Genomic DNA, 14,705 nt, shown 5'->3' with positions numbered 1-14,705 from the left:
CCATTGTCACCTTGATCAGCGTCATCCAGAACGGTGAGGCAGAAATCCGTGTTCATGGGAGGGGAGAACAGATAACCTCTGGCTTGTGAGTGTGTGCGTGTGCAGGCATCCCTTTGGCTTTAGGAATGCTCTCAGCACACTGCCTGGCATGTTCTATGGCTTGTCAGCCTTGCTGTGAGTCAGTCACATGTATGTCAGCTAATGAAAGGGGTGATGGGCTGGAGCTGCTGGGGACAATGTGCACTTAGATCTGATAACATGGCTAAAGCCCCAGTGCTGCTCTTCGGCTGAATCCCTCTGGGCTGCAGGGCAGCAGCAGGGGCTTGGAGCTCTGCCCAGAGCCAGGTGAAGGCAGCAAAATGGCACCGACCCCTCTGAGAAGTGTGTCTGGGGGATGTGGGGGCACCGTGCTGACCAGGTCCTACAGCGTGACTGGTTTGTATTATCTGCAGTCCCAAGAAAGCTGAGCATTTTCTGCAATGGGGAAGTTTCATTTTTTAGCTCTTATCCATACCCCTGCCCTCAGTACTGTTCCTCGGAGCTTTTTCAATAAAACTGCAAGCTTCTCTTTTGCGCAAATCTGTTTTGAACTTGATCAACTTTCTTCAACCATACCCAACCATTCTAGCAGAAAATGCCGCTCAGCATCCAGACAAGGGAGTGGGTTTTGCCCCGGATGCACTGCGGTTGCCCAGGCTCAAGAAGCTTGGTGAGTGACTGACAGCAATGCTTGAAATCCCAGTGAGCGCAGACCTCATGGTTCATGCCTGGAAATGGGCTGTGCTGCAGGGAGGGGAAGTGGTGGGGGCTCAACCACAGAGCAGCAAAATGTGAAGATGGGTGAAATCCTGAGGTAGACACTAACTGCTGCGTTATTCAGCACAGTCCTCTCTTCTGGTAAATGCACAGCATATAGAGTAGCAGCATAAGGTGTGCTGGGATCAGAGCACGACCATCTTCCTCCTTCTACCCTCCTCTACCTTCTCCCCCGACTTGCACAGGGAATGAGGCTGTGGTCAATCCATAATGCCTGTATCTGCCCCTCCTTCATGCTCACTCTCTGCCCCCACTCCATATGGGGTACCTCCCATGGATGCCGTCCTTCCCAATCTAATCCCACGTGGGCTTCCCACAGGCTGCAGCACTCCAATCACTGCTCCAACATGGCTCCATACCACGGGGCCCACCTTTCAGGACCTGCTCCACCACCGGCTGCTCTCCACAGGTTGCAGCTCCATCCCACGGCCTCATCTTGCAGCCCCCCTGCTACCAAACCCTAGCCATGTAAACCCAATATGCTCTGAAACTCAAGCACTTGCCTTCCAGCCTGACATGCACTTTGGTTTCAAGGAAATCCCTCTGTGAAATCACTGACCCCACTGCTGTGGACCAGCCATGTTGCAGAGGGCTCTGCATGCCAAGCAAGGGTGGCACACAACCCTGAGCTATGATCTCCAAGCTTGTATCACTTGATTTCCTTCTCCCAAGCTTTCTGTCTGGAAAGATCTCCATGGTACATATACAGTACGTTATGCATATTGTATGTCACGTATACAGTAATTAGAGCAGTAGAAATGCTTGTCACAGGATAACAGTTGTACTAAACTCCTGCTATGGCTCAGTGAGGCATCTGCTGATTGTCTTCAGGTATTTGGAGCCAGTACGATGTAAAGTTGAGTTTTTAAGTTTGGCTGCACCTGATGTACCTGATAAAGCAGTTCTGGTGAATGCTGCTGTTCCAAACCTAGATGCAGGCTACATTGCTGCCTGTCCATTTGACATCACCTCACTTGCATTGGGAATCTCCACATCCTGTAGAGTGATTGAGCATCCGGGCACTGCTGAGTCACACACAGAGCTTTGGTGCTATTCTTGCATCACTGCAATGTTGCAACCAAGCAGCCTTCAGGGCAAACTGAGCAGATCAGGACAGAGGAAGTGACGTGAAGTGGACTGAAGGGGCAGCCCTACATGCCTGCCAGCAAACACTCAGCTGGAGCATCAGCACGCCATTCAGTTTGCGTGGACTCAAGAAACAAGACTTTCCCCCCCTCACACAGCCACACCTGGAGCCAGTTCATGGGAATGGCCCACTGAAAATAGACCTGAAATCAAAAGTGCATTATCTCTATCTGGATCATCTCCCCAAGGTTCTTGCTGCATACTCCCGAGTGCCAGACCACAATGGATCAAGGTCATAGCAGCTGAAGAAACCCTGGAGCCGTGGGGCATTGCTCCCAGGTGCAGCTGAGCCCACTTAAACTCTTGGCCCCCTCCCCTCCTTTGCACCTCCCTGCTCTGTTCACCCATCCGCACCAGTTTGTGAAACCACATCCTTGCGTCAAGGTTTGGAGGAAAAGAGTGAGAAATAAGTACAACCACAGTGTTGCAAGCTACTTAACACAGTAGTCTCTCCTTTCCCCAGTGTCAGTCTAACAGGAGCTCAACGCTGCTGTGCTGCCTTGTCCACACCCATGGCAAGGGCCACCACCAGATGGGACCTGCCAGCTCTGCTTTGCTCTTTTGCAGAGCTTCAGCTCAAGGGGATGAACCTCCTGGGCTGCCCTTTGAGGTGGTTCTTCTCATTCTGATAGCTTGATGTCTGCAGGTGCTTTTCCTCTGTTTCTCTCTGTAACCCATCGTAAGGTAAGTAAAACACCCATCTCCCCAACACTTCTCAGTGTCCCCAAAACAAGATGAAACAAAGCCTGCTCTCACCCATGATGGAGGTGTTCATGATAAACCCATCTTTGTCTTTGCCCTAATACCCAGTTCTTTGACCAAGGATCCAACAGGCCACATCAGAGATGATGAGTGCCCAGCCATGACCCTGGAGGCTATGTGCCAGGAGTGTGACCACCTGCTCCTCCAAGCTCTTGTGCTCAGTGGCCAGTACCATGTTGGACACAGCTGGGTTTAACCCAATGGCTCCCGCATCATGGAACTCTCTGCTGCAGCTCATTAGCACCTGGGAAGTGACAGAACCTACAATAGCAGAGAGAATCATAGAATCATTAAGGATGGAAAAGATCCGTAAGATCATCTAGTCCAACTCTCAGCCCATCCCCACCATGCCCCTCAGTGCCACATCCACACGATTCTTGAACACCTGCAGGGACAGTGACTCCACCACCTCCTGTGCAGCCCGTTCCAGTGCCTCACCACTTACTGAGAAGAAATTTTTGCCCAAGAGGGAGATGTTTAAAGCCTACCCTTGTCTTTCTCCGAAGGCTGTGTGATCTTTTAGGGATCTCATGTGCATGCTAAAAGGAAAGGATGTGCTACGTATCCCAGCAAGCTCATCGCGACCAAGGCCTACCTTGGAAGCGGTTTACCATCACAGGAGCTTTGCAATGGACAAAAACATCATGCTGGCCAACCTGGTCCTCCACAGGCAGGTTAACAACCCAAAGGTTGGGTCAGCACATGGGTGAGGACACCGGGCCTTCAGATTCCAGGGATGAAGCCCTGCAGTTTATCGTTATCACATTGTTACAATAACGTATGGGGTTTTTTTTGTGTTTGTTTTTGTTTGTTTGTTTTTTCTGATGTGTTGCCTTTGGTATACATCTTAGACTAATATTCCGAACCATAGGGTGATTTGGGTGCACTGAGATTGGGTGCATGATGATACAATGCTTGTAGCTTGTAGGCTGTCAGAGCTCTGCCAGGTGCACTTAGACACATGATTGATGGTCTCTGTTTTAGTGTAATTAGACAAAACATCTTTGTCAAGCATACAATATATCATCTTGTGGCGCTGCACTTTTGCAGCAGCTAACATCCTGACATGACACCATGGCTTAGAAGTAGGAAACAAACCATGATACAACAGCATCGGTCATCAGCACTAGGTTTGCAATGAGCCTTTCTGGGAAATAAATACAACCTGTTGGATGTCCCTGTTTTGGCAAAAGGGTATCACTGAAAGAGCAGAAAGTCTCTTTACTCCCTGCTCTGTCAGAGAGTGAGGATGAGCTCTGGCAGCTCTCACCAGCAGGTTTTTCCCCCTGGAGAACAAATACACAGCACTGGGTTGTACGTCTGCAGTAGGGGGTGAGAGATTCTGACAGCAACATGCAGACACGTGTGGATGTCAGGGTGACACCACGTCATGCCCTTGCATGGAGGGCTGGGTTATGCCATGTTGACAGAGTGAGTGTGGTGTCCACCCTGCACCTCCACACATCTGCACGCTCTGCTGCTGCCCAGGCATACACAAGGATGCTTGCACTTCTGAAATATCTCCAGATTACATTTCAGATCAAACAGCTTGTGTTGTTTTTTTTTTTTTTTTGTTTGTTTGTTTCTTACAGCTTTTTTTGCTAGCAAATTGGAGCATGAGAGTAAACACTGCAATGGCAAAGGAATCCAGCGGCCAGGCTCCTCTGCCTTTGAACGTGTCTACACTGCCAAGTGAGTAGGAAGAGCCAGCAAGGCAAGCCTGGGCTCACCGCCCTGCTCCTTACAGCTTAATCCAAACCCTTAAGGGGTCCAAAGTTGGGCTCCAAGGCTTTGCTCTGCAATCGCATTGCTGTGTGCGCTGTGGCAGAGGTTAGACCTGCAGTTCTCCAGTTCATTTGTTGCTGAGCACAGGACATGCAGACCTGATGTTCTCTATGGCCTGTATTTGGGATCCAACTCTCCCAATCGCACCTGAAACTGGAAGTGTGACGTGGGCACAGCCAGTGTCCCACACACACTGCAGCTCCAGGGAGAAGCAGTGCTGACTTGAGAGGTGGTGGCAGAGCTCTGAGCAAGTCCTGGCTCTCTGCTTCCCCACCGCATTCACTGCATCTTGTCTTCAGCATCCCTTCAGAGGGAGCAGAGGGGAAAATTAATTCCAACCCAGAAGAGAAGAGAACATAAAATATTTTTTATTACCCATGAAGTACTGGCAATACACTCAAAAAGGCAGAGAACAGCAAAATGCTGCCCTTCACAGGTGTGTGACCTCAGCAAGAGCATATCTCCCTCTGGAAGTGCATTCCAGGCTGAAGGAGGGAGTCAGAAATGATCCCTGTGCATGTGCAAGGAGACAGGTTAACCTTTCCAGACACTCATTTCTGCAGTGCAGTTCTCCTTTTGTTGGCTTCACGCAGCTCTCAATGCTCATCGCTTGATTAATATGACTTAAGCACGAGGATTTCCTAAGCTGACAAAGCGTGCAGCTCTGTTATACATGCTAGAGGAAGCAAATGCACTTCCCAGCTGCTGGGCTCGCTTGTGGTTTCTTTCCTGAGCGGGCAGAACAAAGAGCCCATTCTCTGCATGAGGCAGCAGGTAGGCAAATCCTGGGCGAGGCAGCGATCATGTTGGGGCATGGGCACACGAGGAGTCGCTTCCCTGGCTGCTGCCCACGCACCGTCCCTGTGCCTGCATGTGGACGCTGTGGAGCCTGCACAGGCCAAATCCACCCCACAGTTGCTCATGGGCGAAAGAAACTAATTTTCTTTCAATATTCCTTGTATTCTGATTTCTCTCTCATCAATTCCTTCCTAGCCAAAATTGTGGGCACACATACCCTACGTTTCTCGCCGTGCTTTGGTGCGCTGGGCTTCTCTGCAGCCAAGGTAACACTTGTTTTCACTCCCCTTCATGACTTTACTTTAGGGATGGGGGGCACTTTAGTACTTCTGATGATTCCCATAAAGGAGTTATGGGCAAGATCCCACTGAATGGAGACGTTCAAGGCCAGGCTGGACCAGGCTCTGAACAAACTGATCTAGCTGTAGGTGCCCCTGTTCATTGCAGGGGCCTTTAAAGGTCCCTCCCAACTCAAATGATTCTATGATTCTCTGGGGTCAGGGAAGGCCAGGAAAGTGGTACTGCTACCCACCTGGAGCTGATGACATACACTGAGCATTTATGTGTTCTTCTCAATGGATCTCTGCAATACAATTGGATAAAGATAGGCCAGGAGCATATCTGCTGCATTCCTAGGGCTTGTGTGCTGTTCTTTCTGGAAAGGAGTTTCATCACCAGACAAAGAGGTGTGGGGAAATCCGGTACACTCCTTTCTGAGTTTCAGTGGGATCAGGTGCATGTTTTGTGTGACTGAGGGAAGAATTACACTCAAAAAGTCCTTGGAAGAGGGAGAGTGGGGACAATACATGTGCGGGACCCGAGCTGACGTCTGTAATGTGTTCTTCTACCCTTTGTGCAGCACCTGCCGCCTTTGCTGGCCTGATGTACTTGTTTGTGAGGCAGAAGTACTTTGTGGGCTACCTGGGGGAGAGGACCCAGAGGTAAGGCTTTGCAGAGCCTTTTCATAAAACCTGGGGTGTTTCAGAACCACAGGACCGCTGGGGTGGGATGGGACCTCTGGAGGACTCCTGGCCTGACCCCTGCTCCAGCAGGGAAACCCAGAGCAGGGAGCCTAGAGCAACATCCAAGTGGCTTTGGAGGATCTCCAAGGGGGAGACTCCACAGCTTCTGGGCAGCCTGTGCCAGTGGTCCATAACCCACACAGAAGTGCTCCTGGTGTTCATAGGGAACCTCCTGTACGCCAATTTGTGCCCAGGAGCTCTGGTACTCAAACTGGGCACCTCTTTTCCAGGCTGAGCAGTCCCAGATCTCTCAGCCCCTCCTCACAGGAGATGCTCCCATCCCTCACTACCTGTGTCAACACGTGCATGTGTGTGTTTGTGCTAGCATTTGCACAACATCCTCCTCTCATCTTAATAAAGCTAATTATGCATGTGAGGAACAAAAGCATCCCACAGTCACTGTGGCTGTAAAGACATACAGGTCCCTCTGAATAGTCACTTTGGTGAGAAAAGTCCTGCACTGAGGTCAGGAGATGAATCCAGGCCCAAGCTGTTCAGAAAATTTCCAGTGACATCTAAAAGCTTGCAGCGGGCCAAGCAGACGAGCAAGAATTCCCTCCTCTGTGACAACCCCTGGAATGCATCTGCTGATCTTGGCCAGAGCCTGGAGGCTGAGGGCTCCTTAGGTAAGGTGGCCCTGATAACAAATTGCTTTCCTCTCTTTCTGTCTCCCCAGCACTCCTGGGTACTTGTTTGGGAAGCGTATCATTTTGTTCCTGTTCCTCATGTCTGTGGCCGGGATACTCAACTACTATCTCATCTACTTCTTTGGAAGTGACTTCGAAATTCACATAAAAACGATAACCAGTGCCATCTCACCGCTGCTCCTCATTCCCTAGCTCTTCACAGTGCCCAGGGGTCAGCCTGCTTCACATATCAATATCCAGAAGCAGCTATAATTCAGCTGTTTAAGAAATAAACCTATAACCCTTTCAAAATGCTGTAAATCTAATGCTCAGTGGGCTTTGTAGCTTGATTTAACCTTGCTTTTTCCTTCAGGAAAAAGATTTATTGTGAGCACTCAGCATGCTCAAGGAACAGTAACAACTTCCACTTAATTCATTGGAGTTTTTTTCATTAAACTGCATCTTGAAAGCCAGTTGCATGACTGCAAGGGACATTTTATACTTTCATTCTAACTATTTTCCTTAGCGCTCATAATGAAAGCCGGGAGCCTCTGAGCTTCATCCCTGAAGGATGTGCAGCCACGACCACGTCCTGAAGCAGGCTTTCACCATCAACCTGCACCCATCTGCCCCTGCAAATGCACAGGGCAGCCTCTTCTCCTACCCTTTCCCTTGCATTTGTTGGTGACTGAGGGCAAGACAACAGGCTGGCCCCTGTCTGGTTTTCCTTGATCAATATTCATGTGTGTAATGCTCCCAGCACTGATCTCATCCATACCTCGGCCTGGCTATCCTCCCAGAGCTGTGGAAAGGGGCCTTACATCAATGAGGATCTGGTAAATTGACAGCAAGATTGGTTTTGTTTTGCTTTGCTTAATAAAACAGCCTGAAAGGATGAAATCCATTTGCTCCCATCTTCTTTGTGCACCATCGACGTGATGCAGGCGAGTGGCACAGCCCCACCACCTGTGGGAGCTGTTCTGAGGGACATGTTTTTAACAGCTCTCTCCCTATTAGCAAGCTCAATTAGCAGCCTTCATCACTAACATTATGCCCCAGCACGTCCATGCCAAGGAGCAGCCTGATGAGAGAAGAAAGCTGTGACGGGCAGACAGCCTACCGCAACCTTTGTAAGCATTGCTACCATAAGAGCCCTTAAGCTCTTAAACCTATCCGATTACCACAGGGGTAAAGCTGCATGCCATGACTCCTTTAGGAGGGGCAGTCACAGCTACGTAAGCAGAGGGTTTGCAGAACTGCAGTCAAAAGAGAGAAGCCTGCCTCAGTGCCGTGTCTCCATGACACGTTTCTCTGCTGCCTTTTCTCTCTCACAACCAGTAGTCCTTGGATGTGGCCCACTACCCCTCCTGGCCACTGTGGGGCCACCAAGTGATGGCAGCTCCTCAGGAGGAGAGGGGCAGCTTCTCATGTCCTGGAGTGACAGAATCCATCCACGCTCTGGGTGCAGAAGGGATCACATACCACAGCTGTTCCACAGTTTAGAGGAGATGTTCTCAGGGCCTCCACCAGCACCACGGGCCCTGCTTTCCAGCCAGTCTGGTGTCCTTGAGCTCTGAGGCTTGATCATAGAATAACAGAGTCACAGAATCACAGAACAACCCAAGGTGGAAGGGACTCACAAGGATCACAGAGTCCAGCCTCCGGCTCCACACAGCACCACCCCAAATCCAATTCCTATGTCTGAGAGCGCTGTCCAAACGCTCCCTAAGCTCTGGCACCTCAAGGCAGTGCCCGCTGCCCTGGGCAGGCTGTTCCATGCCCACCGCCCTCTGGTGCAGACCCTTTCCCTCACCCCCAGCCGCCCCTCCCCTGACGCAGCTCCATGCCGTTCCCTCGGGCCCTGTCGCTGTCACAGAGAGCAGAGCTCAGCGCTGCCCCTCCGCTCCCTGTGAGGAGCCGCAGCCGCCATCAGGCCTCCCCTCAGCCTGCTCTGCTCTGCGCTGAGCACAACAGGGACCTCAGCTGCTCCTCACACACCTTGCCCTCTCCAGAGCCTTCCCCATTTTTTGTAGCCCTCCTTTGGATACTCTTTAATAACTGTATGTCTTTTTTGTACTGTGGCACCCAAACTGCACCCAGTGCTGGAGTTGAGGCTACGCAGCGCAGAGCAGGACAGTCCCTTCCTTCAGCTGGCTAACAGTGTTAGGCCTGGGGCATTTCTGTGTACAGTTGGCCCTTTTGGCTCTGAAGACCATCACCTGTTGAAGGGGGCTCTCCCAACACTGTGTGACTGCCTTGCAGGTCTCACCAGGTGTGTGAAGATGCCCTGCTCTCCATTTTGTCCTCTGCAGCAAGGAGCAGTCCACTTGAGCTTCTTCTGCCAGCTCCTGCTAGCACGGGAAACAATTCTCCTGATTCTCCTCACCTGCACTGAAGGGCAAAGGATGATTTGATTGACTCTTTGGGGTTAGGTAATCCATCCCAGCACTCTCAGGCTTCTCTGATAACTCAAAGGCTGGTCTATACACCTGTATGTAAGTGAGATCACTCAGGCTGGCCATCTTCAGAAGGAACTGAGTCCAGCACATCTTCTCCTGCACTAATTTATGAGTATTTTACAAGAATTTCACCTACTTCCTCAAAGCTTTTCTGATAACAAAAGAATGAAAATGTAGGCAAAATCCATTTTCCATCTGTCTATAAGTGGAAATGATGATAGTCACAGACAAACAGGTGGTGCATGAACTGATCACTATGTAAATTTTCCATGAATGTCACGCTCTGTTTTCCAGGCTGCAGGCATGGCTTGTGGTTACATTTGCCTTTTTACTCCTTCTATGAAAAAGAAGAGGCAACACAAGTGTTATTTAGGCTTTCCTCACTGTGTTACACAACGCCACTTTTTGTTTTCTGTATGCAAAACTACCCCGCTCTGGGCAGCGCAGTCACCACCACTGTGCACATCAGAAAGCTGCAAGCATAGATCCTTGTACACAAATACATATGCTACTGTAAAATACATGCAGACACATACTAGAATGTTATACATGTGAACCTGAAAGGAACTGCTGAGTTGCACTGGACATGGAGGCAAGGCTGGTGGCAGAGCCTTGTGATGGCTCCTGTTCAGGGCTAGCCTGCAAGCTGCTGGGGCCAGCACCTGTGCTTGCTTGGTACTGGACCAGAGAAGAAGCCAGGGCTCTGTGCAAACATCTGTCACTTTCTCATCCTGCTAACTGTGCTGTTCTTCTAACTATCCCCAGCTTCTTGTGATTGAGTGCCACAACCACACTGCCTGACCATCAATATCCCAGATAAACACATAAATGCACTATGTATGCATCTATATACACAAGCACAATGTGTTTTCTTACTGCATCTATATACAAATATATATTAGCTGCTGATTCATATGAATGCTAGGTTTTCAGGAAGGCAGGGATGTGGGTCACTTGGGCACCGACCCTCTCCCAAGCTTGCAGGCTGTGTACATCAGAGATATGGAGGTTGCTGGAAGCTGGGCTGTGGCAGGATGCATTTCAGCTGCTGACAAAGCTACAGAGCACACACACTATTCCTGCCACAGCAGCACATCTTCCATACAGCACTACAACCCTCTAGTGGAAAGTTGGTCCTCTCGACATGCAGGTGCTTCTGGTGCCAGATGAGCTGCTGCTTGGAGTGTGACAGTGATGTAACAGCACTCACAGCTTTCAACAGATGCCTTTCTACTACTGAATGCTGTTTTTTATTATTCTGCCACATTAGAGCCTGATCCTGAAGCATGACCCATCCTGTCTGTCACAAAGTGTTCAGTGTTGAATGCAGGGAAGCAGAGAAAATCCAGGTAGAAGAAATCTCTGCATGCCATCCAGAAGAATTTCCAACATTTAGCAGATACTCAACTTCCCAGAAAGTACCCTTTTGGTCTGTGTCACGTCTGTGCCAAATTTCTGAACACCTTTCTGAGGGTCGAGTCATTTCAGCCAGAGTGAATGGGATGAGCACTCCCATGGAGAAGCTGCAGATCCTGCAGAGCCTGCCTGCAGGTAGCACTCTGACACCTGCGAGAGGGAAGCTGTGACATTCATTGGGGGAAGCTGGGGAGCTTCACTGTTCTTTTGAGGGTTTATGTCCCAAGAATCATTGGTGAAATGCAGGACACCAGGGGACAAACTCCCCACACATGAAGCTGCTTTTGCCCCTAACTTGTGAGTTTTTTGTCAGTAAATAGCCAGTAAGTAAGCCTGCTGGTGGATCGGCCTGATGAGAAAACATAGGAGCTGATCTGGCTGAAAACCACCCTTTTAGTTATTTTTAATCCAGCTCTGCTCCCCTGTCTTTCACAGCTGCAGTGGTACAACCATGATGCCATGCTGACTGGGGAGCTAGGGACCCCACAGAATACTCATCCACTGTAAATGCCATCCTACTTTTTTTTTTTTTTTTTTTTTTGCCTTCAGACACTCCTGCATGTGTGAGGTTTCCTTTCCCTAACTCGCTTGAGGAGTCACCAGGCCCACATCCCACTTCTCGCACCTCACCTAGTCCACAGGATTCACATAGCATCCCATCCATCACAGAAAATAAGTTTGTGCCTGGTTTCTGCCAACCTTTTCCTCCTGCTGTATGAGACCTCTGACAGCACCAAGCCTACACAAGGCATACAAGCGACAAGGCTAACTAGTGGAAAATAGCAGCAGGAAACTCTGTCTGGGCATGCTACAGGCACCAGAACCCTGTGAATCATTGCTTACCCCACCCACTGACAGTTTAATGGCTCCTGGACTGCTGTATTGCAGAAAAGTACTTTTATTTCCCAAGCAGGGTCTCAACTTTGTGATTATTAATTTTTCTTTCCATAGTAGCAGGATGTAACCCTTCTGATGGGGCTTAGCTGGCAACAGCAAAGTCTGAGTTCCAGTTTGCAGAGGTTGCTAATGAAACATCAGATCCCTGGCAAATAACTGAGCTTTTCCCGTCCCTACACACGTCACACTGCCTTGAAAACAGTGCTTCATTGAAAGGGAGAACTGAAAAGCAGGAAGGTAGATAAACAGTGATGCCTTGTTAGCAGAAAGGGCTCCCAGTAGTGGGGAAACACCCTAAGTAAGATCAGTATTTCACACGTGTCCACCAAACCCTTCTCTTCACCTCTTCTTCCCGCGAGGTGCCACCAAAGCGCTTGTCCCACAGGAGCTCCCACTTCCCTGTGGGACTTTCCTGAACCTGGCCTTTCCTGGCCTTACCGTGATTGCACCCTAGGGTACTCAGTACCAGTATTTCCCTGTAAAACCTCTTTCCAAGAGACTGCCCCATCCTTTGGGGCTTTGGGGGCTCACATCATGCCTTGTTTAGCGGTGGGCTCCTCCACTGGGCCAGACCGCCGATTGCCTCGCAAACCCCAGGCAGCAGTTCCTGGTTTCCCTAAGACATGTGTGGTCTAGCAAGCAACCTGCCAGCCAGCCAGTGTCCTAATTGGAAACAGCATGAACTTGCCCAGGCTGCATTCCTGGCATTTACCAGGCACTGGGCACAAGACAGGACACGAAGACGCTCACCCACGCAGCTGTGGGCAGTCTTGACCCACTGCCACTACACAAAGTGTCAGTGGCCCTGGGGTATGCCAAAGGAGGCTGTGAAGCCTGGTACTGGACACCACTGAGCAGAGCCTGATTCTGACCTCTCTGCCCCCTTCCATAGGGTATTTATTGATACTAAGATCCCCCTGAGCCTCCTCTTCTCCACACTGAGCAGTCCCAGCTTTCTCAGCCTCTCCTCAGAGAATAGATGCTCCAGGCCCTTCAGTATCTTGGTGGCCCTTCACTGGGCTCTCTCCAGTAACTCCATGTCTCTCTTGGACTGGGGGACCAGGTTTGGCCTCTCCCTCAAATGGCAGACAACTGCCTATTTCTGTGGGTTCCAGCAACCTTCAGGGAGAGTCTGACTGAGGCCAACGCTGTTGCACAACGAATTGCAGTGTATCCTCTCAGCTTAGACTACATAGAATCACAGAGTCACAGAGTTTCAGGGATTGGAAGGGACCTCTGGAGATCACCCAGTCCAATGCCCTGAAAAAGCAGGTTCCTACTGTAGGTTGAGCAGGAAAGCATCCAGGTGAGTTTTGAACACCTCCAGAGAAGGAGACCCCACCACCTCTCTGGGCAGCCTGTTCCAGTACTTTGTCACCCTCACAGTAAAAAGTTCCTTCTCATGTTCCAGTTTGTGCCCACTGTTCTTTCACTGGACACCACCAAAAGGAGCCTGGCCCTATCCACTTGTCTCCTGCCCTTTAGATATTTATAAGCATTGATTAGATCCCTTCTCAGCCTTCTCTTCCCCAGGCTGAACAGCCCCAGATCTCTCAGCTTTTCCTCATGAGGGACGTGCTCCAGGCCCCTCATCATCTTTGTGGCCCTCAACTGGACTCTCTCTAGGAGTTCCCCATCTTACTTGAAGTGGGAAGCCCAAAACTGGACATGGTACTCTAGATGTGGCCTCACCAGGGCAGAGGAGACCTCCTTCGATCTGCTGACCATGCTATTTTTAACACACCCCAGGATCCCATTGGCCTTCTTGGCTACAAGGGCACACAACTGGCTCATGGCTAACCTGCTGTCCATTAAAACATCCGGGTCCTTCTCTTCAGAGCTCCTTTCCAGCAGGTCAGTCACTAACCTGTACTGAGCCAGACTTGAATGGTGTCTGGGTAGTTACATTGCTGGAGATGAAACTGGTGGAGTAATTCTGTGCAAATCTGTTCTTCTGTCAAATGATTTGCAAGTGACCACAAATAAGTTTTATCAGTATAGTATGGAAAATTTCACACTGAAAATGCAGGAAATATTAGTCTGCAGTCCCTCTAGACTGTAGCTGGGCTGGGCATGCTTGCTCCCTCTACAACCCACCACACATACACCTCAAAACCTGGGCTGTAAACAGAGCTCACCAGCTCCCAGCGTTGTCCTCTCATTGCTGCATCCTCCACGCCACAGAAAGCGGATCCCACACAGGTGCTCATGAACATCCCTATCCGGAGGTCCCATCTCCACTGCTCAGCATCCTTTGGTAGGTGTCAAGTACCCCAGAATTTGTCTAAGTCTTGTTCCCGTCATGGCAGTGTTCTTTATCATTGCTGTCTGGGACTTTCTAACCCAGATGGCAAATGTTAACTGGCTTTTTCCTATGCTTGATTACTGTACCATTTTTTTTATACTAACAAGGGCTCTAAGTTCATTGGTGGTCCAGTTCTTGGGCTGTCATTATAAATACCAGTAGACATCTGTGGGAGGTACACTTAACATACTCCTACTGTAAGTGTCCAGTTATGGAATAGCCCTGTAAAAAATCATGCAAGGGCACATCACTCGTTCTTGGTATTCACCTTTGGTGCAGTTAAAACTGAAAGGGGAACTGATTGCTGTACCAGGAGACCCTACTGGTTACATTATATGGGTGTTACTGCTTCACCAGCTACAGTGGCAGCTTCAAATATACCAGCCTTGGGGCTGGGGCAGGATAAGCTGTGACTGGCTGCCTTGCACACTCCTTTCTGCCTCAGCACATCTTATATCACTTAGGCCAATGCTTTTCCAACAGGTCTCAGGATTTAGTGCTGTTGGTATTTGATCAGGCAGATCCCCGAGGAACCATTTCGATAGTGGAGGATATGAGTGCAGAATATGAAAGGACCACCTGGGTCATTAAACCCCATCCCCTGTCGTCCCTGGCAACCATATAATAGACACTTAATCCAGAAAAGTTCAGCTACCTCTATTCCTCCTCTCCT

At 49.8% G+C, this 14,705-nt stretch overlaps 1 protein-coding gene across 1 annotated transcript in view; it reads left to right on the top strand.

The window, feature by feature from the left end:
- The window catches only part of ALOX5AP (arachidonate 5-lipoxygenase activating protein), a 7,928-nt gene extending 73 nt beyond the window's left edge, over window positions 1-7,855 (top strand). Inside the window, exons 1-5 of the mRNA NM_001278144.2 lie at window positions 1-33; window positions 4,317-4,416; window positions 5,503-5,573; window positions 6,167-6,248; window positions 7,006-7,855. The exon at window positions 1-33 is cut by the window's left edge and continues 73 nt beyond it. Of these exons, the coding sequence (NP_001265073.1) occupies window positions 1-33; window positions 4,317-4,416; window positions 5,503-5,573; window positions 6,167-6,248; window positions 7,006-7,168 (449 nt within the window). The 3' untranslated portion in view covers window positions 7,169-7,855. The remainder of the gene's footprint in view (window positions 34-4,316; window positions 4,417-5,502; window positions 5,574-6,166; window positions 6,249-7,005) is intronic.
- The last annotated feature ends 6,850 nt before the right edge of the window (window positions 7,856-14,705 follow it).

This window comes from Gallus gallus, chromosome 1, assembly GCF_016699485.2.
Source record: "Gallus gallus isolate bGalGal1 chromosome 1, bGalGal1.mat.broiler.GRCg7b, whole genome shotgun sequence".
Classification (NCBI taxonomy): domain Eukaryota; kingdom Metazoa; phylum Chordata; class Aves; order Galliformes; family Phasianidae; genus Gallus; species Gallus gallus.
Note: the sequence above shows the minus strand (reverse complement) of the source record. Positions and strands in the feature narration are given on the sequence as shown.